Below are 26,092 nucleotides of genomic sequence, written 5' to 3' on the forward strand. Positions count from 1 at the left end.
TCAGAAAAGCAAAGTAGTCACTTCATCTCTACCTCAGGCTGAAAGGGCTAGTTGTGTCTCCACAAGCTCTCCATCAAGCCTCAGACTCCTGCCTCTCCTCAGTGTGGCTGGAGAATCAATGCCTTCCTATCCTCAATGTGGCTGGAGAATGAATGTCAGCTCTGAGACCCTGTTCTTGTCTTAAATACCTCTCATGAGTCCTGGGATTAAAGAGAGCTCTGTTATTATTCTCTTAGACTAATTCAATCTTCTATAGGTCTGGGTGGCCTTGAACTCACAGAGATCCATCTGCCTTTGTCTCCTGAGTCCTGGGATTAAAGGTGTGCACCACCACTGCCTGGCTTCTATGGCTAACTAGAATGTCTGCTTTGCTGTTTTGATCTCCAGTAGCTTTAATAAATCATAATCAATATATACCACATTAATGTTTGTTATCAGTATAATTTTATGGCAGTTAATGGTGTGAGCTGTGGAGTAATAGGAGCATAGTTGATAAGGATCCTTGTATTCACTATTTTGTAGACTTTTGGGGTTGTAGTTTTTTGCCTGGAATGAATGTCTATATATGTAGGGGTGTTTAGAGGTGACCTGAGAATGAGAGATTAGAACAATGTGCTGAAACAGTGTACTAATCACAGGGAGGTTATAGAGTATAGACTCGCTTCTAAAAGTCCCTGTCACTGTCTCTTCCTCTCTGGTACTGAGGATTGAACCCAGGGCCGCATGTATGGGCAAGTGTTCTACTGAGCTACACTTCACACTCACAAATTAAGAATGAATACAACTTCAAATTTCCCTTTGTCTCTGGCATGTGGTAAGCAGCACTAATTACATATCTGCATATTGAATTAACACATGCATGTACTGCGGTCAGGGTAGCCCAATAACTGCATGCCTAGAGTAAGTGCATCATCCATTCATGGATTGTAGGTGAGTCAGTCTGTTATACACAATGCACACTACCAAATAAAATCAATGGAGAAATTCTGGCTCATAGCTCCTGAACATATCTGAACCATCTGGCAAATTCAGTGAGCCAAGTATGGAGGTGGATTGACTACATTGGACAGACTCCTGGGAAAGCAACTATTCTTACAAAAAACAAAAAACCACCCTCCAGAACACCATTTATTTATTTATTTGTGTGTGTGTGTGTGTGTGTGTGTGTGTGTGTGTGTCCATGGTGTGCAGTGGAGGTCAGCAGACAACTTGCAGGAGCTGTTTCTCTCTATGTGGGATACCAGAGATTGAACTCAGGTTGTCAGGCTTGGCAGCAAGCACCTTTACCTGCTGAGCCCTCTCACCTGACCAAACCAATTCTCTTATGCATGGTACTTATTCAAGAGACAGTTTGGAATGCTAGTTCAAGAAGTGGTCTTAGTGTTTATAAGTCACACACACACACACACACACACACACACCAGGTATATATATATTTGCTTAAATTCACCAAAGTAATTATGGTAACACTGAAGTAGAGAAAGGGAGAAAAAGTTATTCAGGGTACCCTACCACCATAATCATGACTGTTCTTGCTGTAGTATTCTTAGACAAATGAAGACATTGACTACCACAAAATTGATAACTCACTACTTAACTTTGAAATTAGGTCTGTAGCTGGGCGATGGTGGTGTATTCCTTCAGTCTCAGCTCTCAGGAGGCAAAGGCAGGTAGATTTCTGTGAGTTCCAGGCAAGCCTGGTCTACAGAAAGAGTTCCAGGACAGCCAAGGCTACACAGAGACCCTGTCTCAATAAATAAATAAATAGCTTCAAATAAAAAAAAAAAAAAGAAGAAAGAAATTAGGTTGTAAATTTGTTCAAAAATACATTAAACATTTTGTTGTTGTTTTTTTCAAAACAGGATTTCCCTGTGCAGCTCTGACTGTCCTAGAATTCATTCTGGAAGATCAGGCTGGCCTCGAACTCACAGAGATCTGCCTGCCTCTGCACCCCAAGCAGTGGTATTAAGCCACCACTGCCCAGTTGCCTTCTCATTTGTCAATAAGCCTCCCATTTTGTTTCCCAATATAATGGCATAAGCAAACAGGCCAGCAAGCCAAACTCTGCTGACACCTGTCTTCTGAATCTGTGAGATTACAGTGACACTTACATTTTTAAGTGATTGATAAAAGTGAAAAGAATAATATTTTATGAATTTGAATCAGCTTAGATGTCCATGAACAGGCGAATGGATAATGAAAATGTGTGACATACTCACAATGGGATTTTATTCAGCTATGAAGACAAATAAAATTATGAAATTTGCAGGAAAATCGATGGGTCTGTGCATCATTATATTAAGTGAGGTAGCCAAGTTCTGAAAGACAAATATCACATGTTTTCTCTCATATTCAGATCCTAGCTTTTAATATTTACATACATGGGTCTGTCTGGGTGTGAGTGAGGTTCTGATACCAGAAAGGGGGTCATGAAATGGAGGAAAGACAAATTGAGCAAAGGGTGAGGGTAACAGAACACTTGTGAAACTCATGTGACATGAAACTTATTAGGGGTAGGTGGGTAAAAAGGACAGGCTGGGGGGGGGGTGGGGAAGATGAGGGAAGAAGGTGGAAGCCAGGAGGTGGTGGTGCACGCCTTTAATCCCAGCACTTGGGAGCCAGAGGCAGGCTGATCTCGGTGAATTTAAGACCAGTCTGGTCTACAAGACCAAATTCCAGGAAGGGCAGCTTCCAAAGCCACAGAGAAACCCTGTCTCAAAACAAAACAATAAAATAAAATAAAATAAAATAAAATAAACAACAAAAAAGTGATACAAAGATAACTAATAACTTTGGGTGCAAATCTTTTTTTTTTTTTTTTTAGGCAGAGAATAGAGGTGAGTCTCAGTTGGACTACATAACTCCCCATCTCAAAAAAGCCAAGAAAAATAATACTTTTTTTTTTTTTTTTTTTTTTTTTTGGTTTTTCAAGACAGGGTTTCTCTGTGTAGCTTTGGAGACTGTCCTGGAACTAGCTCTTGTAGACCAGGCTGGTCTGGAACTCACAGAGATCCTCCTGCCTCTGCCTCCCGAGTGCTGGGATTAAAGGCGTGCACCACCAACGCCAGGTGAAAAAAATAATACTTTATGATGCAAAAATTTACACGGAATTGACATTTTTATTTAATAAAATGTTCATGCTACAGGAACATAGCCACAATCTCTTGTTTACATATCATCTATGGCCAGGTTCTTGCCAAGTCATTTCATGTTGAGTAGTTGCCACAATGACCTCCAAGTTCACATAACCAGAAATGTTAACCATCATCTGGCCTCCTTTAGAGAGAGAAAGCAAGCTAGCTGGTACCTGTCCTATGTACAATATATTTAGTGCAACTGCTTATTTTGTGTCGATCCACCTCTTTTATGTGAAATGTGTGCTCATTAGTTATTTTCCAAAATGTTATTATACTGTACAACTCTACAAACTGTCAGTTATCTAGAAGAGAGATTTCCCCTCCACTGGACTCTAATGCTTTAGTCTAAGAACGTAACAGGCTTTCCATATTTGTTACTGAATAAGCCAGTCCCATTGTTTTTTTTTTTTTTTTTTTTAATGTTTGCTAATCTAAATTCTCCCCGAAAAAACAAACAAAAAATAAACGAGAGATTATGTATAATTGAAGCTAAGCAGCAAAAATAAAAACAAAAAACAAAAATAAGATAACAACAACAACAAACAGAAGCATGAGCGCCGATCATCAAAATGAGTGTGTAAGAAAGAAAAAAAAAATTGCAAGATCTTGCTTCTTAGCAATGTGTCCAAAGAGAACGCATTGCACGTTGTGTTGCAGATTTACTACAGCTGAGTCATTTCGGGACACCAGAGTGAGTTCCCAGGAAAAAAACGAGCGGAAGGAACCAGGAAGAGGGGCTCTCCGGGTTCTCCCAGGCACTCCTAGCAGTCGACACCGGTATTCCGGGCGTGGGTTGGCGGCGTGGTCAAAAGAGGCGCCGCGGACCCTTTAAGAGGCGCAGTACCTTCTCCAAGATACCATCTTGCACCGGGAGTTCACTGAACTCTCCACCTACCTTGCTAGGTCCCTCCGCCCTCACTGGATGCGACCGGCGGGCGGGGCGGGAGAGCCTTACGATTGGCACACTGCGCGCGGCCCTCTCTCACCTATTGGTGCGTGCGCCCGTCACTCCACATTATCTCCCGCCCACTTGAGCCTCCGGGCTAGGTTGAGTGGGGCTCTTGGGTTAGTTCCTGTTAGGCCCCGGCCCAGGGAGTAGGTGAAGTCTCTAAGATGCCCGGTGGGTCAGGGCACCCGGAGCTGTGAGGGAACGTGAGGCGGCGGCGAGAGGAGACCGGCGGCGGGCCTTAGGAGGAGCGGCGGCCGAGCCCGCCTTCGCTGCACCATGCTCATAGAGGATGTGGATGCCCTCAAGTCCTGGCTGGCCAAGTTACTGGAGCCGATGTGAGTGCGCCGGGCCGCGCCGGGCCGGCGGCATGGGCGTTGGGGACCCGCGGGGGCGTGGGGGAGGGGAGGCGGGAGTCCGGGCCGCCCGCCGAGTACTCGTCCACGGTGGTGTGAGGTGTATGTGTGGGGGGGGCAGGGGCCGGGCACGGGCGGCGGGGCTTCCCGAGTACAGTGGGAGCCGGCCCGGGTTGCAGGCCGGCGGGAGACTGAAGGACGCCGACCTGCGTGCGAGCTGAGGCGAGTGGCGCGGCTGTCGAGGGATTTTTAAATGTGAAAGCTGAGGTATGGGACGGCGGAGCGGGCTGGAGGACTTTGCAAACAGTGTCCGGGAGCCCGGTGTCGGCGGCCTTCTCGGAACACTGGGGCAGCGAGGGGAGAGCGGGGGTCCTGAAGCTTGGGTGTAATTAGGGGTGAGCTCCAAGGGGGCGAGAATATTAAAGGGTTTGAAAGATGGGAGTGCTGAAGTGAATATGAGGACATGGGAGGGTTTAGATAAATTATTGGGGAGCTCATGAGTCTGAGAGCAAAGATACTAAGGGATTTTAAGGTGTTCTTGAATACATGGTAGAGTTGATTATTTTTAGATACCATAGTACATTGGGGGAAGAGTCGGGATTTTTATGTTTTATTGAGGGTTAAAGGGTTATATAGTGTATAGTATGGATCATGAGGTTGAGGCAGGCATAGTTGCAGCATCTTTTTTTTTTTTTTTTTTTTTTTTGATACAGGTATTAGAAGAATAAAAGGGGCACACGAATAAATAAGGATCTTGTTAACATTGTTGAAAGATGACAGGGCAACTGTAATTGGGGTGTAGGGGCCTGTTGAGGGGTAAGGTGAATGAGAGACCTGTCCTCTTAAGATATTTTGAGTAGTGTCAGTTGTGGAAATAACATTGAAAGGCTTAGCAGGGACAGTAGAGGCATCAACTTCTTGTTTTAACTTTTAAGACAGTAAAGGTTGTGTGGAGTGTTTGGAGATACTCGGGTGTAGCTAGCCCCTGGCACAGCCTCGTGGGGAGAAAAGGATGGAAAGCAAGAGAGATGAGACTTTGAAGAGAGCATGGGAAACCGAATGGGAGGGAAAGAAGCATTTCCTGCTCGCTCTTTCTCTCCCTCCCCTTTCTCTGCTGTACCCCCCCCATTTCTGTTTATTTTCCTTCTAATTTGCCACACACACAATTCAAGGAGGAGAAAGGTGGGCTTTGATTCATGAAATCAGATTACTCTAGTTAAAAAAAAAAAAACGAAAAAGAAAAATGTTTTTCAGGGGTTAGAAATGGGAAGTAGTCCCAGAATTGTGGAGGTATGATAAAGTTGAGGCTGTTGGGAGATACTGTCATTTCTTGCTTTCCTGTTCATCTGTTATTTCCTTAACACCCCCCCCCCCCAAGAAACTTGGTTAACTTTTGGTTTTGCTACTTTGTTTTAGGGGGGGATGGAGGATAGGAAGGTACCCCAGGAGGAGACTCATCTATCTGTAGTTCAATGTGTTACTTTGTGGAGGCAGGATGGTAAAGGAGGCAGTGGTGGGTGGAGTATTTGGATGTCTGAAGTGTTATTTGCATTCTCAGAGTGAATGTGTAGAGCATAGGTATAAATGAATGAATGAGTGAATAGGTGTGCAGTAGGGCTTCTCAGGACTAGATGAATGGTAGTCCATCTAGAATGAAAATGACTTCTGGGCACACTTGAAAGTTTGGTAGGAAAATATTTGCGTCCTTCTTCTATCGAAAGTTTTAGTGGAAATGAATTGTGGTGTGCAATTTGGAAATAAGACAGAACTGGGTAAATTTACCATATGTGGAAAGAACTGAAAAAAAGGGGAAAGTCTGCATGTTTTTAAAAATTAGTTATAGTTTTCTTATCAACACTTGACTCTGTTTTGAACACCTGCTGCCCCAGTGTCTTTTCTTGCATTGTAGAACATTGAATCCAGGGCTAGACCAGTGTTTTCCTGAGTGACAGCCTCAGCTTTTTTTTTTTTCCTCCTGATTTTTCCTGATAAGCTCTCATTCTGTTGGTTATTAGAGATCTTTTACCAACTTTTAAATTTTAATCTTTAATTTTTAAAAGATTATTAAATGTATATTTTATGTATTGAGTAGATAGTAACAACTTTTAGCATTATGACTCCTTTTATTTAGTTTTTCTGAAGGCACCCTAAATTTTTTTACTAGATGGTAAAGGTACTAGATAGTACTTTTCTTTTTTATTCATTTGTCTATTTATTTGTTTATTTTTGGTTTCTCAAGATAGGGTTTCTCTGTTTAGCCTTGGCTGTCCAGGAACTCACTCTGTAGACCAGGGTGGTTTCCAGTTTACAGAGATCTGCCTGCTTCTGTCTCCTGAGTGCTGGCATTAAAGGCATGAGTCACCATCACCCAGCTCTTTTCTTTTTTCTTAAGGTAAAATTTAGTGCAGGGAGTGTCTTTTTTCTTAAGGTAAAATTTAGTGCAGGGAGTGTCATCTTCCTTAATAATGATGTTTTTGGGCCGGGCAGTGGTGGCACACACCTTTAATCCCAGCACTGGGGAGGCAGAGGCAGGCGGATCTCTCTGAGTTCGAGGCCAGCCTGGTCTACAGAGCTAGTTGCTAGTTCCAGGACAGGTTCCAAAACAATACAGAGAAACCCTGTCTCAAAAAACAAAACAAAACAAAAGATGACTTTTTTTGTTTGTTTGTTTTTCTGGACTGACAATTTTAATCTGTAATCTTGAATGAAAATTGCATTTTAAAATGAATCCTTGAGAGCTTGAGAGATGGCTCAGTGGTTAAGAGTATCTGCTGCTTTTCCAAAGGACCTGAATTTTGTTTCTAGAACCCATGTAAAGTGGTTCAAACTGTCTGTAACTCAGGGATCTGGGGATTTAACATCTCTGGAATCTGAGGGCACTTGCACTCACATGAACATATCAGAATGCAGACATACACCTACAAATAATTAAAAGTATAATAATAAATCTCAAAAAAATGAATGAATACTTGAAAGTTAGGCATGGCATTGTTTGTAATCCAGCACTCTGGAGGCTGATGCAAAAAGATTGCCATGATTTCCAGGCCATAGTGAGTGCTAGATGGCTGCATAGTGAGTGCTAGCCTAGCTAGAACCATGTAGTGAAGATCTTGTCTCAAAAGAAGAAAACCAGTTAACCAACCAAACAAAAAAAAATTACTTGAATTTAGTGTTAAAACTTAATTTTGTGTTGTATTTTAGCTGGACAGTGGTGGCATGAACCTTTAATTCCAGTGCTCAGGAGGCAGAGGCAGAGGCAGGCAGATTGCTGTGAGAGTTCAACTCCAGCCTAGTCTACAAAGAAAGTTCCAGGGCAGGCTCCAAAGCTACACAGAGAAACCCTGTCTGGGAAAGTGCTGGGATTATAGACATGAAGCCAGTTCAGTGGTGTCATTTTCTTTATTTCTTTAGAAAGAAAAATTACTCATTGAAGATTAGAAAAGAAAAAGACTTAAACTGGTGTTATAAGCTAAGTATTATATAGTATGTACTGCCTAATGTTTGCTAAGCCCTGAGTTTGATCTCCACCATCCAAACATAAGCTAAATAAGAAAAAAAGACTTAACATCACTAATTAGACTTTAACAATGTAAATGTCTTTCTTATGAAAGTTTTATTTTTAACTTGAGTATTGATTTTAGAAAGAGATGCGGATAAAAAATAGTTAAGTGTAGATTTTCATTTTTGGTACACTGTCATGGTAGATTACTTTTTGTTTAGATATTCTAAAAACATAATAAGTGATATGCTAATATAGGTTGTGTTTGTAAATTTACTTATTTCCTATTCTATATTCAAGAACATTTTTCATTGCAGATTGACATGTTATTACAACAGCATTTCAGCACAGTTGTCAGACTTTACGATAATGTAGTTGCAGTGACTAGGTTGGAATCAACTCATGAGCACATAAGTTCTATTGTACTTTTTTTTTTTTTGAAAGATTTTATTTTTATTTTATTTTAGTGTATGGGTGTTTTGCAAGCATATCTGTGTACTTTGTGTCTTGTGACCATCTATGACAGAGAGGTATTAGATCTCCTGGAATTAGAGATGGTTGTGAGCCACCTAGAAGATCAGTCAGTGTTCTTTGTTTTCAAGACAGTTTCTCTGTGTAGCTCTGGGTGTCCTGTAATTTGCTCTGTGGACCAGGCTGGCCTCAAACTTCAACCAGTGTAAGAATACTGCTGAGCCATTTCTCCAGCCCTGGAAGGAATAACACTTTACGTCCCTTAGCTTGCCGGGGAAAGGCCGTTACTAGTATTTTTGATGGCAGGTCAAAAAGTCAAAGATAGACTAGACTAGCAGATCTTATGTGGGGTTCTTATTTTTCTTTAAAGAATTGTAGACATCCTTGACAGAGATACCATGGAGGGATTATGCATAAATTGTGATGTAGCATTATTTTATCAGAAATCACTACTCATTTTAAGAAATTGGTTTGCGGGGCGGGAGAGATGGCTCAGAGGTTAAGGAGTACTGGCTATTCTTTCAAGGTCCCAAGTTCAATTCCCAGCAACCATATGATGACTTACAACCATCTGTAATGAGATCTGGTGCCTTCTTCTTGCACTCAGGTAGGACACTGCATACATAATAAATACATCTATTTTAAAAAAGAAATTAGTATATGTGTGAGTTTCTACATGTGGAAGTCAGAGAGCAATTTGTAGGAGTCCATTCTCTCCTACCATGTAGGTTCCAGGGATCCAATTCATGTCTGTTGGTGGCTATCTTTACCTGCTGATCCATCTCTCTGGGGCCAAGACAAGGGAAGGTTGTGTGTGTGTCTGTGTGTGTGTCCCTGACAGGGTTTCTCTGTAGTTTTGAGCCTGTCATGGAACTTGCTCTGTAGGCTAGGCTGGCTTGGAACTTACAGAGATCTACCTAAGACAAGCAGTTTGATTACATTAACAGACCTGCATTTCTACCAAAATAAATAATATTTAACTTTTTTTATTTTTTGAGACAGGGTTTCTCTGTATTGCTTTGAAGCCTGCCCTGGAACTCTGTAGACCAGGCTGGCCTCAAACTCAGAGATCTGCCTGCCTCTGCCTCCCGAGTGCTGGGATTAAAGGTGTGTGTTTTGGAAAGACTGGTGGGGTTTGTAAACTTCTGGATAGTTGCTTCTGTCTGTGTATTATTTTTGTTTTGTTTTGTTTGAGACAGGGTTTCTCTGTGTAGCCTTGGCTGTCCTGGAACTAGCTCTGTAAACCAGGCTGGCCTCAAACTCACAGAGGTTTGTCTGCCTCTGCTTCCCAAGCACTGGGGTTAAAGGTGTGTGCCACCACTGCCCCGCCTATCTGTGTATTACAATAGAACATTGTTGTGTGAATCAGGGCAGTTAGTTTCAATTTATATCTGTTTGATTCAAATTATCTTTTTTCCTCTTTTCTCCTCTTAAATAGTAGCCTTTCACGTACCTTACCAATATAGTACAATCATAATGCAGACTGTCAGAGTGCTTTGTGTTCTTCAGGTATTCTGTACCATACATTTTATGTTTTTTGAAATATGAAGATACACTAAGCTTTGCAGATAATCTGTTTGTTAATGTTAGGTGCCACTACCATCTTTAAATGTTCATTTGTCTTGTGTATAGCACAGCCAGAGACTCATTGCCATTCTATAAGTAAGAATAGGAGTTGTGGGACTGGAGAGATGGCTCAGTGATTAAGAACACTGGCTACTCTTCCAGAGTTCCTGAGTTCAATTCCCAGCAACCACATGGTGACTCAACCATTTATAATGAGATCTGGTGTCTTCTTTTGGCTTGCAGGGATAGATACAGGCAGAAAACTATACACATAATAAATAAATCTTAAGAAAGAAAAAAAGAATAGGAGTTGCTTGTAGTTTCTGTGAGTTCTGACCATTTCTAAGACTTTCAAAATGTAATAGGAAATATCTTGTTTTGGAGTATGATGGAAAGGGCAGCAAAAGCTTCAAGAATAGGATTTCATTGGTTCATATTTATTGGTTCAGTAGTCATAGCAGGTATGGTTCATATCCTGGAGTAGGCTGGTAATTTTTAGGACATTAAACTCTGGTTAGTTATCACTATAATTGCTCAAATGCGAGGAAACATGAGCTATCAGTCACTAGGCCTGATCTTCTGGTAAATAAACTATTAGGGTGTGATGAGTGTTTGGGACTCTATTCTTAGGATTCTTGTGCCTATAGTGTGGCCTGAGGCTTGTTTAAGATGACATTCATGGCCTTATAGGACAGGGGTTATTTTGCAGATGACTTGTTTACATATTCTGGTGTACTAAGTTAAGAGCATACTTGTTCTTATGTTCTTTCTTGGTCTGCTTCCTAAATACGTCTGACTTCATTCTTCCTGGACCAACAGCTATAGGCTAGAAGCCGGAAGTTGCTTTTATAGCCCTGGGCTTACTATCACTGTGTTCTCTCATTCTCTTACAGAGCTGTTGCTTTCATAGTTATTGCATGTCTTTTTGTATGTGATTTTGTTCAGTAATTTTTTTCATAGTCATCTAGTCATGTGATTTGAAGAGCAAGGCCTGTCTTACTCAAAGTGATCAAAATCATCAAGCAAGAGACTTAGTACTAAGCTGGGTGATGGTGGCACATGCCTTTAATCCCAGGAGGGCAGAGGCAAGCAGTTCTCTGAGTTTTGAGGCCAGTCTGATCTACAGAGTGAGGTCCAGGACAACCAGGGCTAGGTATTGGGAGTGCAGCTTAGTGATAGAGTAATTTGGAGGGCCTTGGGTTTGAGTCCCCGCATAAAAAAAAAGATTTGTTTTTTGCTAATTTAACTTTGTGCATATATTTAACAGGGATCTTAGCTGTTCTAGGATTCATGGTTCAGATACCAAAATGGCATTTGAAACTGACAAATGAATGTGTTTGTCATTCATATTATCAAAAGCAAAACCAAAAACAAACCTGGAGGCTTCTCTTCCATGTATACTTTCATGAAAACCCCTAATTAAGAGTGAGAAGGGAAAAAAGAGTAAGATGAAGGTAGGCACAGGTGGGGGGATCTCTTGTGAATTCCACAACAGTTAGGGTTATATAGTGAAACCTGTCTCAAAAACAAAACAACCAATAAAGAGTAAGATGAGGGCTGGAGAGAGAAGATAGCTGCTCAGAGGTTAAGAGCACTGACTGCTCTTCCAGAGGTGCAGAGTTTAATTCCCAGTACCCACATGGGTGGCTCACAACCATCTGTAATGAGATCTGGTGCCCTCTTCTGGTGTGCAAGCATACATGAAGACAACACTGTATACATTAGAGGGAGGGATTTAGGGACAGACAGACTTAGGGACGGACAGATGGAGGGAGGGAGGGAAGGAAGGGAGATGAAATGAGCTAAGTGTTGTGCACTCCTTTAATCCTGGCACTTGGGAGTTTAAGGCCAGCATGTTCTACATGCTACCAATGGCTATTTTCTGAAATCCTATCTAAAAAAAAAGGGGGGGGGTAAGATGAGAGTGCTATATAGTCTTAATGTTAATGTCACCCAAAATTCATGTGTTGAACTCCCCAATGTGAGGGTATTAATAAAGTGCCTTTATTAGTGCACTATAGAAAATAAAATTATCAGTGTTTATTTTCATTTTCTTTATGTAGAAACTTTAGCTGTAAGCACTCACTGTGAAATTTTCTAGCTTGATTTCTAGTTGACATTACATCAGAAAAGCATTTTCATATTTGTGCATTACTTTTATAGCCATCACTGTACATACATAATATTTCCTTATCTCTGACTATAAGAGTGGTTTTCCTGACTATTATTATTTGGTTAGAAGTAATGCGGTCGCCAGATGGTAGTGGCTCATACCATTAATCCCAGCACTTGAGAGGCAAAAGCAGTTGAATCTCAGTGAGTTAGAGGACAGGCTAGTTTACAAAGTGATTTCCAGGATAGTCAGGGTTGTTATACAGAGAAACCATCTTGAAAAACAAAAGTAATGCTGTTTTTCTGTAATACAGATTTTTTAAGTCTCAAGTATTTTTCAGTATTTACCTTTGTTTCTTCTGTCTAATTTTTAGTAAATAGAATATTTGTGGCTGTTAATACACATTAGGAGTAGGAGACCTTTTCCCTATGGTTCCTTAGCACACTTATTAGTGACCTATCTCTGAAAAGAGATCACACTAAGAAGTTAAAATCAGGCTCATGTTAAGAAAAAAGTAGATTTGGCTTGAAGTGGAAGGAGGTCTTCTTCCTGAAGCCAAAGATTGCAATGGCTTTTTAGTAGTATCAAAGATAGGACTTTTACTTTTCCATCTGTGGATTGGTATATGTTTGAAATCTGACACTGGTGTTTTAGCTGTACAGATAGTAATGTCTGCTAATGAAGAATTCATCAAAAGAGAAAAAAAAAATTCAAATTTGAGGGCTTCATAGGTGTAGGTCAGTATTTCTCTTAGCTTTTTCTAATAATAATTCTGATTTTTTTTCTTTCTCCCTTTCCTTTTATGGTACTGGGGATTGAACTTAAGTCATCTCACATGCTAGGCAGGCACTCCACCACTAGCTACATCCCCAGGTTTTTAGTTTTATTTTGAGGGTTTAACTAAATTGCCTAGGCTGTTAGTTTACTCTGTATTCCAGGAAGGCCTTGAAATTAAAGTCCCTCTGCCTCAGCCTCTCAAGTAGCTTCAAGTTTGTACCAACAGGTCTGCTGTGTAACTAATCTTGTTTTTTAAGATGACTTAAAGATCATTAAAACATCTAACATTATACAGAATGTGAGTTTTAATAAGCTCTCATATTGATAACATTGTTTTTGAAAATTTTTTGTTGAATGTTATTTCAGTTAAAGGTAACTACTGGTTGAGGCTATAACATCGTAATTTGCCTTGCAGATATATATATATATATATTAGAAAAGTGTATGTGATATGAAATAACATTTTACTTGCATGGAGTTACAGCCTAGTTTTATTTCCAAAGGAGGGCTCTCTGCCTAATCTTTTTTAAAAATTAGCTTTATTTGTGTATATGTGCTTGTGCATGTGTATTCATATGTGTGTTTGTATGTGCATTGAACTCAGCTCATCAGACTTGGCAGCAAAGGCCGTTACCCACTGAGCCATCTCACTAGCCCTTATCTTGAATGGAACACTTAGTTGCCGTGCAGATTTGTAATTTTAATGTTAAGTTTTAAATTATTATTATTGTTGTTGTTTTGTTGTTTTAGACAAAGTCTTACCATGTAATCCTGGCTGGCCTGGAACTCATGTAGGCCAGGCTGACCTCTAACTCAGAGATCCACCTGCTTCTGTGTCTCAGCCCCTCTTATCCCCTTCCGCCCCTCCTCTACCTTCTCATCTCTCCCTCTCCTGCCTCCCTCCTCTTACTATTTTTCTCTGCCTATTCCCCTCTCCTCTGCCTTTCCATCTCCTCTGTCTGTCCCCTTTTCCGCTGCTTCTCCCCTTCTCTGCTTCTGCACCTTTTTGCCTTTCTGCCTCTGGAATTCTGCTGGTTTGTTTTTTTGAACAATGTTTCTTATAGCTGAACTGAACTTGAACTCAGATCTTGTACTCCTGATCTTGCCTCCAGCTACAGAGAGCTGGAGTGTGAGCTATCATTCCCAGTCCAATGTAGTAATCTAAGATATGTTAGCAACTTTTATAACCTTTTTAACAGGAACCCATTTTTGCTGGGAAATATACATGTTAGTGTAGCTGTTGATGCTAAAATTTTTAAATTTCTTTCTAAACTGTGCTATATTAGTATTCCAGCAGAATCTTTGTGTACTGTTTTTGCATATTATCCTTGGGTCAGGAAGAGAATTGCTTTGGTAGGACCAGAATGGTTTTGTATATCAAGGGCCTTAGGCTGGTTCTGTGATACAGTCCTGGAAATACTATTGGGCTACTACTAGCTTAAGTATCAGTACCATGGTACTGTGTTATATTGTGAATTTTTGAGGTGTGGGCTACCATGTCTGGCTGACTTTCTTTTTAAATTGTGCATTATTGTAATATGTAAATAATAATATATATTCATTCTTAACACACTTTGACCTTTGATTCTGATTTTGTAAATTAGCTCTGTGTTTTTTAAGAATGACGATGAATATTTTTTTTCTTTTTTAGAATTAGGTACATAGTTTGCCTCTGTCTTTCTCTAGTATTAGGTGCATGGTCTCTTTCTTTCTGTCTGAGTTTGTGTATGTAGAAGCCAGAGGTCAACATCAGGTGTTCTTCTGTCCCTGTCTACCTTAGATCTTAATGAAACTTGCTCATTGCTCTGTTGGTTAACCATCAAGCTCTAGGGATCTAACTATCAGTTCCCCACCAGTGCTAGGATTACAGACACACCACCACATCCAAATTCTTATGTGTGTGCTAGGCATCTGAAGTCAGGTCCTTCCACTTGTGCTACAAGCTCTTTACCAGTCCCTAGATGTGTAGGCTTTAAAGAATCATCTTTCCTTAAGACAGTATTGGCAGTGAAGAAAAGTTTTGCTCTTTTACTAATGTGTAGGCTTTTGTTTAGTGCCTTGTTTGTTTTAAGATAGTTTCCTTGGTCTAGTGTGCCCCTGAACTCAATGTGATCTTCCTGCCCTGGTCTCCCCAATCCTGGAATTATAGATTTGAAACAATACTTTGGAAGTAGAGGTACTAGTTTTTCTTTTGTTGGATAATGTGATTGACAGGCCTAAGAATTATTTGAACAAGATTATATTGAATAGCTTTTTATAAGGATTTCATCACTTTGCTTACACAATGATTTAATTTACTATCATCCTGAATGTTCATTTTACCTTAATAAGAGATAGGCGTGGTAGCACACACCTCTAGTTCCAGCAGGCAGAGGCAGGAGAATTTGAGGCACACATGAAATTCCAGACAAGTGAGACCCAGTCTGAGAAATAAAACAAAGAGCCCAAATAACAGTTTCAGGCCACACGGGATATGTGTAGCTTAAATATGCATGTATTAAGAAGTTTACATATATATATATTTACATATACACACACACACATATTACAACATGTAAACTTTTAGTTTGATACGACATAGATCAGACATGTCTGACAGATTGGTTAGGAGTCAGCAAGCCAGAGTCCAAGCAAATAAAGGTTCTTTCTTTCTGCCACCTTTTGAGCACTTGTGTACTTGTTTCTAGCTCATGGAGCCTTCTTTCACTTATAGCCGTGTAGTGAGCTACCAGTTATAACTAAAGAACAGGGTGAGGTTAGTGGCAGTTTGAGTAGCCGACTTTGAATATTGGTTCCTGGGGCTCTAGGGAAATGTATTCTGAGAAGAGGAATAATCTGTCCATAACTTCCTTGTTTTTTTCTCACTGGTCACATGAAACACACAGTTCCTGGGGGTGTTAATTGTTGCCATCAATTTAGGGGTTACCCTTTCCCAGTTGCTTTTGAGGATGCAAATTAATGTGCTGATTCAATGTTCTTGGTGTTACTAGAACCTTGGAAATAAGAGGCAAACTAATTATTAAAACATACAAACAGAAAAGGAAAATTTCACTTGGACTATATATATATATATGTGTGTATGTGTGTGTGTGTGTATATACACATACATACATACATACATACATACATACATATTGCTACTTGTTACAATAGCTGCCTGTGTTTGAAGTCACTTTAAATCTTTGATTTTCTAAAATTGGGGCAATTTCATTAATAATGTCGCTGTTTACAATGTTTGACAATTTCAATTTTCTCTTTGTCTCACTAGATGTGATGCTGACCCTTCAGCCCTAGCCAACTATGTTGTAGCACTGGTCAAGAAGGACAAACCAGAGAAGGAATTGAAAGCCTTTTGTGCTGATCAGCTTGATGTCTTTTTACAAAAAGGTAATTGTTGTGGGCCTTCAAGTATTTTAGGTAAATATTTTTAATTTAAAACTTCTGAAAAGACTCAGGAGTGGTGACACGTGCCTGTATTCCCAGCACTTGGGAGGCTGAGGCAGGAGAATTATAAGTTTGAGGCCAACGTCAAATTCTGCACTGAATTTCCAGTCTGGTCTGGAAGTTGCAAAGTAGGCTAGACTGGCTGGCCAGCAAGCACCAGACATCTTCCTTCTCCAGTGCTGTGACTACAAACAAGTGCCACATGACATAGATCTGGGTTCAAATTCAGGTTCTTATATAGCAAGCATTTCACTTGAGCTATCTCCTCAGCCCCCAAGCTGCATACATACTCCTGCTGTTAATAAAGAGAACCCACTGTTCTTTTTCTCTCTTGGCTGGGACATCTTGATATCAAGAAGAGATGGATCTGATTCTGTTCTCTTGTACCTCTGACTTCTCATCTTCAGCTGGATGTAAGATGCTTGCCTGTGACTTATCACTTGGGAGTTGGAGACGGGAGGAGTAGACAATCTGTTGTCCTTTGCTACATAACCTGCCTCCATGAGACTGTCCATGAGACAGATTTCCTATCTTTACCAACATCCTCCAGCCATACAGAGCTTGCAGGAAGTTTTTCTTGCTGTTTTCTTGATATTTCCTGCGCCATGCCAGCACCACCCAGTCCTCCTCTAAGTCACACTAGCAGCTCACCTCTCTGTCTTTGAATGTCAGTGAGTGGGTTTTACTCAGAGCACATGGACATGTTTTATGTTTGCCTGGAAGATTCTTTCTCATGTCATTTTGATCTCTTCAAATGTCATCATGCACAGTTTTCGCCAGTGTAGTTTGTATAATACGGACATCCCATGCATGCTACAATCCTAGTTATCATTTCCTCCTCTCAGCTCTGCTTTATTCTTTTTTTTTTTTTTTTAAAGGAAGGGGTCTCACTATGTGTCCTTGGTTGGGTTTGAACTCATGACAACTGCTTTCCTTGTATCTCCTGAGTACTGAGATTAAAGGCACCACCATGCCTGAATGCCTTGTTTGTTTGTTTGTTTTTTCTTTTCTTTTCTTTTTCATGGAAATTGTAACACTCTGCTCAGTTTATCTACCTTTTCCTTGTTTGCTTTTTCTTTTCTTGAAAGTAGAAACTGGAACCAACAGTATTTGGTATATAGATCCCGAAAAACTACACTTATTTATTTCTTTATCCATTTACTCACTCACTCACTCATTTATTTTGTGTGTGTATGGGTGTCACAGCATGCATTTGGAGGTCAGAGACAATTTTCAGGAGTGGGTTCTCTCCCACAGTGTGGGTCATGGAGATTAGTCAGGTCAGCAGGCTTTGTGTGTGGTAAGGGCCTTTACTTATTGAACCATCTCACTAGCCCTATTTTTGCCCTTCTTTTTCCTTTCTCTCTCTCTTTTTTATCTCTTTATTGAACTCTTTCAATATTTACAAAAGTAAATAATGTGAAAATAGGAAGAGTATGAAGTAAGTTGTTTATAGAAGGTTTTGAAGAGTCTAATTTTTTACCTTAAAGTTATATGTAGCAGTCAACAAGAGTTAACAGTTTTATCAATTTTTTTTTTTTTTTCCCTTTTAGTTTTTTGAGACAGGGTTTCCTTGAGTAGCTTTGGAGCCTGTCCTGGAACTAGCTCTGTAGACCAAGCTGGACTCCAACTGACAGAGATTCCCCCTGCCTCTGTCTCCCAAGCTCTGGGATCAAAGGAATGTGCTACCACCGTTCAGCTAATTTTATCTATACTTATGAGTTTGTTTCTTTGTTGATAGGGACTCATATAGCACAGGATATCTTTGAACTTGTTTTGTATTGCAGGATGACCTTAGACTTCTGTGAACTTTTGGTCTTCTTGCCTCTGTATTTGAAGTATTGTGATTACAGGCCTAAACCACTAAGCCTGCCATACTGTTGATTAAACTCAGGATTTTCCACATGCTGGGCAAACACTGAGATACATCTCCAAATTTATTTTTAATTTAAAATTTTTAATTTTATGTGTATGAGTGTTTTGCTGTACTGTGTGTATGCCTGGTGTCTGTGGAGGCCACTAGAGGGGGCCAGATACCTTGGAACTCAAGGTTGTAAGCCAGTTGTGGATGATAGTGAGCTGCCATGTGGTTTCTGAAACCTTTGTAAGAACAGCAAGAAAGCTTCCTTAATTTCTGAGCCATTTTTCTAGCGCCCCCCCCCCCCGTTGTGTCATTTATTTATCCATCTACCCATCCATCCATCCTTTGGTGGGGGTATCACTCTAGTACAGGCTGCCCTGGAACTCACTAAGTAGTCTGGTCTGACCCTCCCACCCAGCCTCCTGATTACAGTATTATAGGTGTTCCACTTCAGCTAACAGTTTTACCATTTTGAAAAAGAAGTTTGCTTATAAAGTTAGTGGTGTAAGGAGTTGTCTGAGGATGCTTTTCTGAGGTACAAATAGTTTGCATTTTAGAAATGTAAGATGTGTCTTAATTACAGTATTAGCAGAGCCCATGTGATGCCTTCGAAATACCCAACCCTCTCTTATGTTAGGAATTGAACCATCAGGACAAGTCCTTTGCCACCGAGCCTTAGATGTTCCTTAGGGCAAGACCAATGAGAGTTGCTTAAATTTCATTATAGTAAAACTAGAAATATTTGGTATTTGTGTTTTCAACAAAACTACTCATTTCTCTCATTGTCTGAGGAAGCTTCAAATAGGCCAGAACACACAGTTGAATCAAACACAGGTACTGATTTCAACCCATTCAGACATACCTAATTCAGCCTTTGAGTGGGTAGTGCATGCTACCAACACGTGTGATTATACTATGAGATTATTTTCTCCTGTTCTACATAGGCTTCTTTCCCACCTATAGTACACAGTTTGTCCTTTCAGTTTCTTTGAGCAGATGAACACATTAAGTATTAGTTTATATCTTTTAGATCTGTTAGTCTTAGTAAGTCAAGAGAAACTTTGTAATCTCTTTTTGATAATTTTGTTAGTCTCTTGCTTGTAGGAACTTTGTTTCTAATCTTTTGTTCTTAAGCAACAAAATCTTACATTTATATCATCTACACACATGCAGTTATGTTTAAAGTATTTCAAAAGAAACAAAACTTACAGAAGTGAGATCTCTTCCTTTAAGGTAAGTCTTGGTTTTAAACACCTGACAACAGTGTTAAGATCCCTTGTTTTTCTAAAGCATTGGCAACAGTGTTTACCCTTTCCATTTTTGTTTGTATAACATTTAAATGTTTTTTTTTTCCCTCTCTTTAGAGACTTCAGGTTTTGTGGACAAACTATTTGAAAGTCTTTATACTAAAAACTATCTTCCACCATTGGAACCAGTTAAACCTGAGCCAAAACCATTAGTCCAAGAAAAAGAAGAAATTAAAGAAGAGGTAATACGATTCTTAGATTTTGTTATTGCAAGTTGAAATAATTCTGTTTCTTTTTTTCTTTTCCCTTCCTTCCTTCCTTCCTTCCTTCCTTCCTTCCTTCCTTCCTTCCTTCCTTCCTTTCTTTCTTGTTTTGTTTTTTTTTGTTTGTTTGTTTGTTTTTCTATACAGGGTTTCTCTGTGGCTTTTTGGAGTCTGTCCTGGAACTAGCTCTTGTAGACCAGGCTGGTTTCAAACTCTCAGAGATACGCCTGCCTCTGCCTCCCGAACCAACACCTCTATCTTCAGGGAATGATGCAGTGCTTTTGGTCTCTATGGACACCTGCACTCATTTGTACATACCCACTCCCACAATGTAATTTAAAAAGATACCAACCTAATGGTTTGCTTAAACCTATATGGAAACATAGCTTTCACAAGGAATATTTGATAAGAATGTAGAAGAGGTTTTTTGTTTGTTTTTCGAGACAGGGTTTGTCTATGTAGACCTGGCTGTCCTAGAATTTGCTATGTAGATCGGACTGGCCTCAAACTCATAAATCCATTGTTGTGATCAAATCCGTGTGCCATCACTGGCTGTAGGATTTTTTTTTTTTTTTTTTTTTTTTAATTTTTTAGATAAGATCTCATATTCTAGGTTGGTCTCAACTCACTATGTGGTCAAGGGTAACCATGAACTTCTGCTCATTTTTCCTCTACGTTCAGAGTGCTAGTATCAACAACATGTGTCACTGTACCCAGGAATAGGAACTAAACTAGGGCCTTGTATATGCCAGGCAAGCACACTCTGAGCTATATTTCCAGCACATATCTTTATTTCAGTATTGAAGGAGAACTCGTAGAGGTCTTTCTGTCTTTACCTCCGAAGTGCTGGGTTCAAAGGAATATATCACCACTTACCAGCTGAAAAAAAGATTTGTATGTACAAATAAATATAGGTAGTCTTTAATCCAGTACCAGGACTAAAGAAATATTTTCCAACTTTTAAAAGAAATCTTTGTTTTTATTTTATCAGCTTTAGAGTTGACTTAGTGGTTAAGAGCACTTGTTCTTACAGAAGACCTGAGTTTGATTCCCACCACCCACATGGCAATTCACAATCATCTATAACTCCAGTTCCAGAGTATACATGATACACAGACATACTTGCAAGCAAAACATTCATACACATAAAGTAAATAAGTATAAAAGTGACTTTTTTTATTTTATGTAAGTATATGCCTGCATGTATGTCTGTACCATGTGCATATCTGGTGACCATGGAAGCTAGAAGAGGATGTTGTGTCCTGTGCTGACTAGTTTACTGTCAGCCTGACACAGGCTAGATCACTAGAAAGGTGGGTGAAAAATGTCTCCATAAAATCCAACTGTGGGCAAGTCTGTAGGGCATTTTCTTAATTAGTGATGGTAGGTGAGAACCCAACCCATTGTGGGATAGTGCCATCTCTGCCTGGGATGGTGGTCCTGAGTTCTACAAGAAAGCAGGCTGAGCAATCCATGATTAAAAAAAAAAAAGCTAGTAAGTAGCACTCATCCATAGCCTCTGCATCAGTTCCTGCCCTGACTTCCTTCATTGATCTACTAGGATGTGCAAGTGTAAGCCAAATAAAACTTTTCTTCCCCAAGTTGCTTTTGGTCATAGTGTTTTGCCACAGTAATAGTACTCTGAACTCAGATGGATTCCCTGGAACTAGTTGTAGACAGTTGTGAGCTGCCATATGAGTTGTGGGAACTGAACCTGAGTCTTTGCAAGAGCAGCATGTGCTCTTAACTGTTGAGCTGTCTCTCTAACCCCCATTTTCTGACTTTTAAAAGGTACTTTATTCTACAGACAAAATGACTTAAAAGTCTTTTATTTAGAAACTGATCAATTTACATCAGAATTGTCTATCAGAATTCTCTAGGTAGCATCCACAGCACTCATATGATGCTTGCCTTAGATGTGTTATTGAGGATTTGCCCCATTTACTTTCATTATATGTCTACACCATAATTTTTTTTTTTTTTTTTTTGTTTTTTGGGGGTTTTTGTTTGTTTGTTTTGAGTCATTGCTCTCATAAACTATCATCTTTTTGCCTTTTCCAATAAGTTTTTTTTTTTTTTATGGAGCAGGAGCTTGAACTCAGTTTGTAGAGTGCTGGCCAAACATTTACAAAGCATTAGGTTTGAACACATTAAATCAAGTGCAATGGTGCAAATTCCTGTAATCCCATCACTTGCATGGCACGGGCAGAGGAATCAGAAGTTCATGGTCATCCTTGGCTATATAGTGAATTCAAGGGCAATAAAATAAATAGGATATGTGAAATGTGGGATGCATAAAACCCCATATCAATAAAAAGCTGAGGAGATTGTTCAGTTGATAAAGTGCTTCCTTCACAAACATGAGGGCCAGAGTTTGATTCTACTCCTCACCCCTAGTACCTTATACAAAATCCTAGCCCTTGTGCCTGTAATACCATTACCAGGAGGATGCCTGGGGCTTGCTTGGTACTAGTCTCCAGTCTCCGGGTATAGAAAGAGAAACTATCTGTGTCAAGGAATAAGGTGGGGAGTCATAGAGGAAGACACCGGACATAGACCTCTGGCCTCCACATTTATACACACATGTAGTATACTCACCTGTACACACACACACCATATGCACGCCTGCACACTTTAGGATAATTATAGCACCATTATCACTTTCATTATATTTAACTTTCATACCATATACTGTCTGTTTTAGTTTTATTAGTTTACCCAGCAGTGTTCCTTACTTATATGTATAGTCTGTCCTTTTCCTTTTGTATGGTATTCTTTCTGAGTTTTGATTGTTGTTTAGTTGTCATTTCTCATTTACTTTAAATATGTTTTGAGATTTATTTTTATTTTGTGTATGGATATTTTGCTTGCATGTGTGTCTGTGTACCATGTGTATATAGTGCCTGAAGAGAGTATTGAATCCCTTGAAACGAGTTAAAAACACTTGTTAGCCAATATGTGGGTACTGGGAATTGAACTCAGATCTTCTGGAAGAGCAGCCAGTGCTTTTAACCAAATACTATATAATTGAACTGACTTAACAAAATGTGGCTGTTTTAAATTAAGATCAGTTGAGACCGTTATCACTTACTTTGTTCTTATATAGTGCTCTATAATTTCTTTTTATTTATGTATATACTTAATATTTTTTATAGTCTTTATTTTTATTTTATGTGTTTGGGTGCTCTGCCTATATATATATATGTATGTCTATGTACCATGTGAATATAGTGCCCTCAGAGGCTAGAAGAGGGTGTTGGATCTCCTGGAGTTATAGGCAGTTTGGGTTGCTATGTGGGTGCTGGTAATTGAACCCAAGTTCTCTAGAAGAATAATCCAGCGCTTTTAACCACTGAGCCATCTCTCCAGTCTCCAACTTTTATTTTTTGAAGCAGGATCTCATACAACTCAAAGTGGCCTTGAATATCTGATCTGTCTGCCTCCACTTCCCAAATGCTAGGCTTCAAGGTATATGCTGCTGAGCCTGGCTCATAAAGTCTTTTAAAAAAAAGTAGGCTACTGAGGGTTTGGCATGTCTTTTCAAGTAGGAAAAATGGAGACCTTCCTTGAATATGGCATAGAAATTTTTGTTTGATGCTTTATAGTATATAGTTTGTGATATTTGGTAGTCATAGCAGGTATTCACTGACTTACGAGAATCTGTTTCAGTTACACTTGATATGAATATTAACAAAAGCGGTAACTGGGATCTGAAGAGATGATGGATCAGTTGATAGAGCATTGCCATTCTTCATGAGCTTCCCAGCTCCCATGTTAGATGGAACAAATACCTGCAACTCCAGCTCTAGGGGATTTTCTAGCCTTCTAGCCTCTCCAGGCAAATCTACTCATATGGTACATGTTCATTTGTACTTTTAAAAATTCTATTATCCTGTTTTAAAAGAACAGTTTTAAAAAAAATCATTACAAGGTTCCATCTGTCGTATCTTTGTAATAAATCCTAATTGTGAAAATTGAAAAATTGAATGACAGTTGTCTTGCATTTCTTGTTCCTAAGATTTTATGTTTGAATTAACTCTGATTACTGGTATAAACAATAGTTCATACACACACACATAAATGTATTGGTTTAATTCCTGATCTACTCAGTTGCTGCTTTTGTAGCTTGCAACTCGCTCTGAAACAAATCTCAAGACTATCCATCTTGACTTCGTGAGCCTCAGCTGCATTGTACTGCCAGTTGTTTTTATAATTAGATTATTGGCCACTGGGGGAAAAGGCAAGAGAATTTGGACCATTGACAAAGCTTGTCCTGATGTTGAAAAACAATAGAAGATGTATGCTATAGTTTTTTTTTTTTTTTTTTGCTGCACACAGTGTTTGTTCCTTTTTACCAAAACTTTCCCAAGATTTTATTTTGTAAATAAATACTATTTGTTCTTTGGGGTTGTTATGATCTAGATTCAGCTTGTTGTTTCTCAGTGGAATAATACATTTGTGTTCTTTGTACATTGCTAGAGGAAATGGACTTACGAATCCAGTTGGATGAGTGTGTGGTCTCTGCTGCCATGTGCTTGCCATGTTGTGGCTGCTATTATTATGCTATCTGCATTTAATCTTATTTTTTAAAGATACTTATTTATTACATATACAGTGTTCTGTCTGCATGTATGCCTACAGGCTGGAAGAAGGCACCAGATCTCATTGTGGATGGTTGTAAGCTGGGAATTGAACTCAGGACCTCTGGAAGAGCAGCCAGTGCTCTTGACTGCTGAGCTATCATCTCCAGCTCTGCTATCTGCATTTTATTATATTGTTACCTTCTAGTCATTCTCTTCTTACTCATTCTCTGATTTTGATATTATAATATAAGGAGCTTCTCCATTATTTGGAAATTGATTTAGTTCTTACAAATTTGATTCATTTGTATGTGGTAGTGAGGATCAAACTCTAGGCCTGTTTTTGCTATGCAGGCATTCTGCTACTGAGCTAGGCCCCAAACTCCCCAATTTTTTATTTTATTTTTTTAATTTTGAGGGTCTCATGATATCTAGGGTTCCCTTAAATTCATGATCCTTCTTTCTTAGTCTCCAAAATGCTCAATAGGATTGCTTTCTCATGTTAGCATACCTGACCCAAACTTATTTATTTACTATGATTTTGAGGCAGGGCCTTGCTGTGTAGACTGGGCTAACTTCAAACTCACAGTGGCTCTGCTTCTCAAGAGCTGGGGTTAAAGGATTGTAAAACTACCTCAGCCCAAACTTTATTAATTTTTATTTATTTTATATTTTTGGTGTTTTGAGGTGGATCTCTTTGTAGTCATAGCTATTCTGGGTCTTGATGTATAAACCAGTCCAGCCTTGAACACATAGAGGTCTGCCTGCCTGTCTTCAGTGCTTGAGATTAAAGGTGTGAGCTACCATTTCCCGTTTTATTGTATTTTGAAATTAAGAATGGTACTTAATGATTGCTGTTTTCCTACCTTTCTTTAGAGAATGCCATGCTTTTCCTCTTCTTATACTATAGTTAGCTACTGTAAGTTAATTCAGAGTTGGCATGCTGTTTTGCTTTGTTATTTTAATACATAATAATTTTTTTTAAGACAAAGCCTTGCTGTTTAGCTCTAGAGGCCTGGAATAGACTAGCCTTATCCTTATGAAAGTTCCCCTGCCTCAGCCCTGCCATATGTGGGAATGACGAGTATGAGCTATCATACCTGCCTTTATTTTTAAAGACAGGGTTTTGCTTATAGGCCAAGTTGGCCTCAAACATAACAATCCTTTTGTCTCAATCATGTGATAGTACTACCATAGTCAGCTAACATACCTTGTTTTAAATTAATGTAAGCCTGCCTTTTACTTTCTCTGTTCTCTGACTTTTTTTGGAAATGGCTTAAAACAGTATGTTAAATATGTATGTAATTCTCTGTCAATAAATGGTATAACTTGAATGTTTGTATTTGTTTTTGAGAGGAGTAGTGTGTTTTCTTTTGAGACAGGGTCTCAGGTACTTTAAGGGTGCCCCATTTTTACCTCTCAGGCGTATGGGGCCACACACTTAGTTCAGGCCGCAGCATTCAGTATGTTTGCTTATACCTTATACTAGAAAGATTTATCAGTTATCTAAGTTTTGTAACTTATAGGGGAACTGATCATTCTCTGTGTTTCTCTGTGTAATCCTGGCTGCCCTAGAACTCACTCTATACCACACTGGCCTTGAATTTACAAGTATCCGCCTGCCTCTGCCTCCTGTGTGCTGAGATTAAAGGTATATGCCACCACTGCCCATGAAGGTGCTGATCTTATTTTTAACAAATCTCACAGGTATTTCAAGAGCCTGCAGAAGAAGAACGAGATGGTAGAAAGAAGAAATATCCTAGTCCTCAGAAGAGTCGTTCAGAGTCCAGTGAACGAAGGTTTGTATTTGTCTCTGAATAGTAAGGTACTGA

At 39.4% G+C, this 26,092-nt stretch overlaps 1 protein-coding gene across 4 annotated transcripts in view; it reads left to right on the forward strand.

Moving 5' to 3' along the window:
- The first annotated feature begins 4,168 nt into the window (after positions 1–4,168).
- Rbm27 (RNA binding motif protein 27) overlaps positions 4,169–26,092 on the forward strand; it is a 61,258-nt gene continuing 39,334 nt past the window's right edge. For all 4 annotated transcript variants that reach the window (XM_051200845.1, XM_051200846.1, XM_051200847.1 and 1 more), the window contains exons 1-4: positions 4,169–4,421; positions 16,134–16,252; positions 19,535–19,659; positions 25,968–26,059. In XM_051200845.1, the coding sequence (XP_051056802.1) occupies positions 4,363–4,421; positions 16,134–16,252; positions 19,535–19,659; positions 25,968–26,059 (395 nt within the window). In that variant the 5' untranslated portion in view covers positions 4,169–4,362. The remainder of the gene's footprint in view (positions 4,422–16,133; positions 16,253–19,534; positions 19,660–25,967; positions 26,060–26,092) is intronic.

This window comes from Phodopus roborovskii, unplaced genomic scaffold (assembly GCF_943737965.1).
Source record: "Phodopus roborovskii unplaced genomic scaffold, PHOROB, whole genome shotgun sequence".
Lineage (NCBI taxonomy): Eukaryota > Metazoa > Chordata > Mammalia > Rodentia > Cricetidae > Phodopus > Phodopus roborovskii.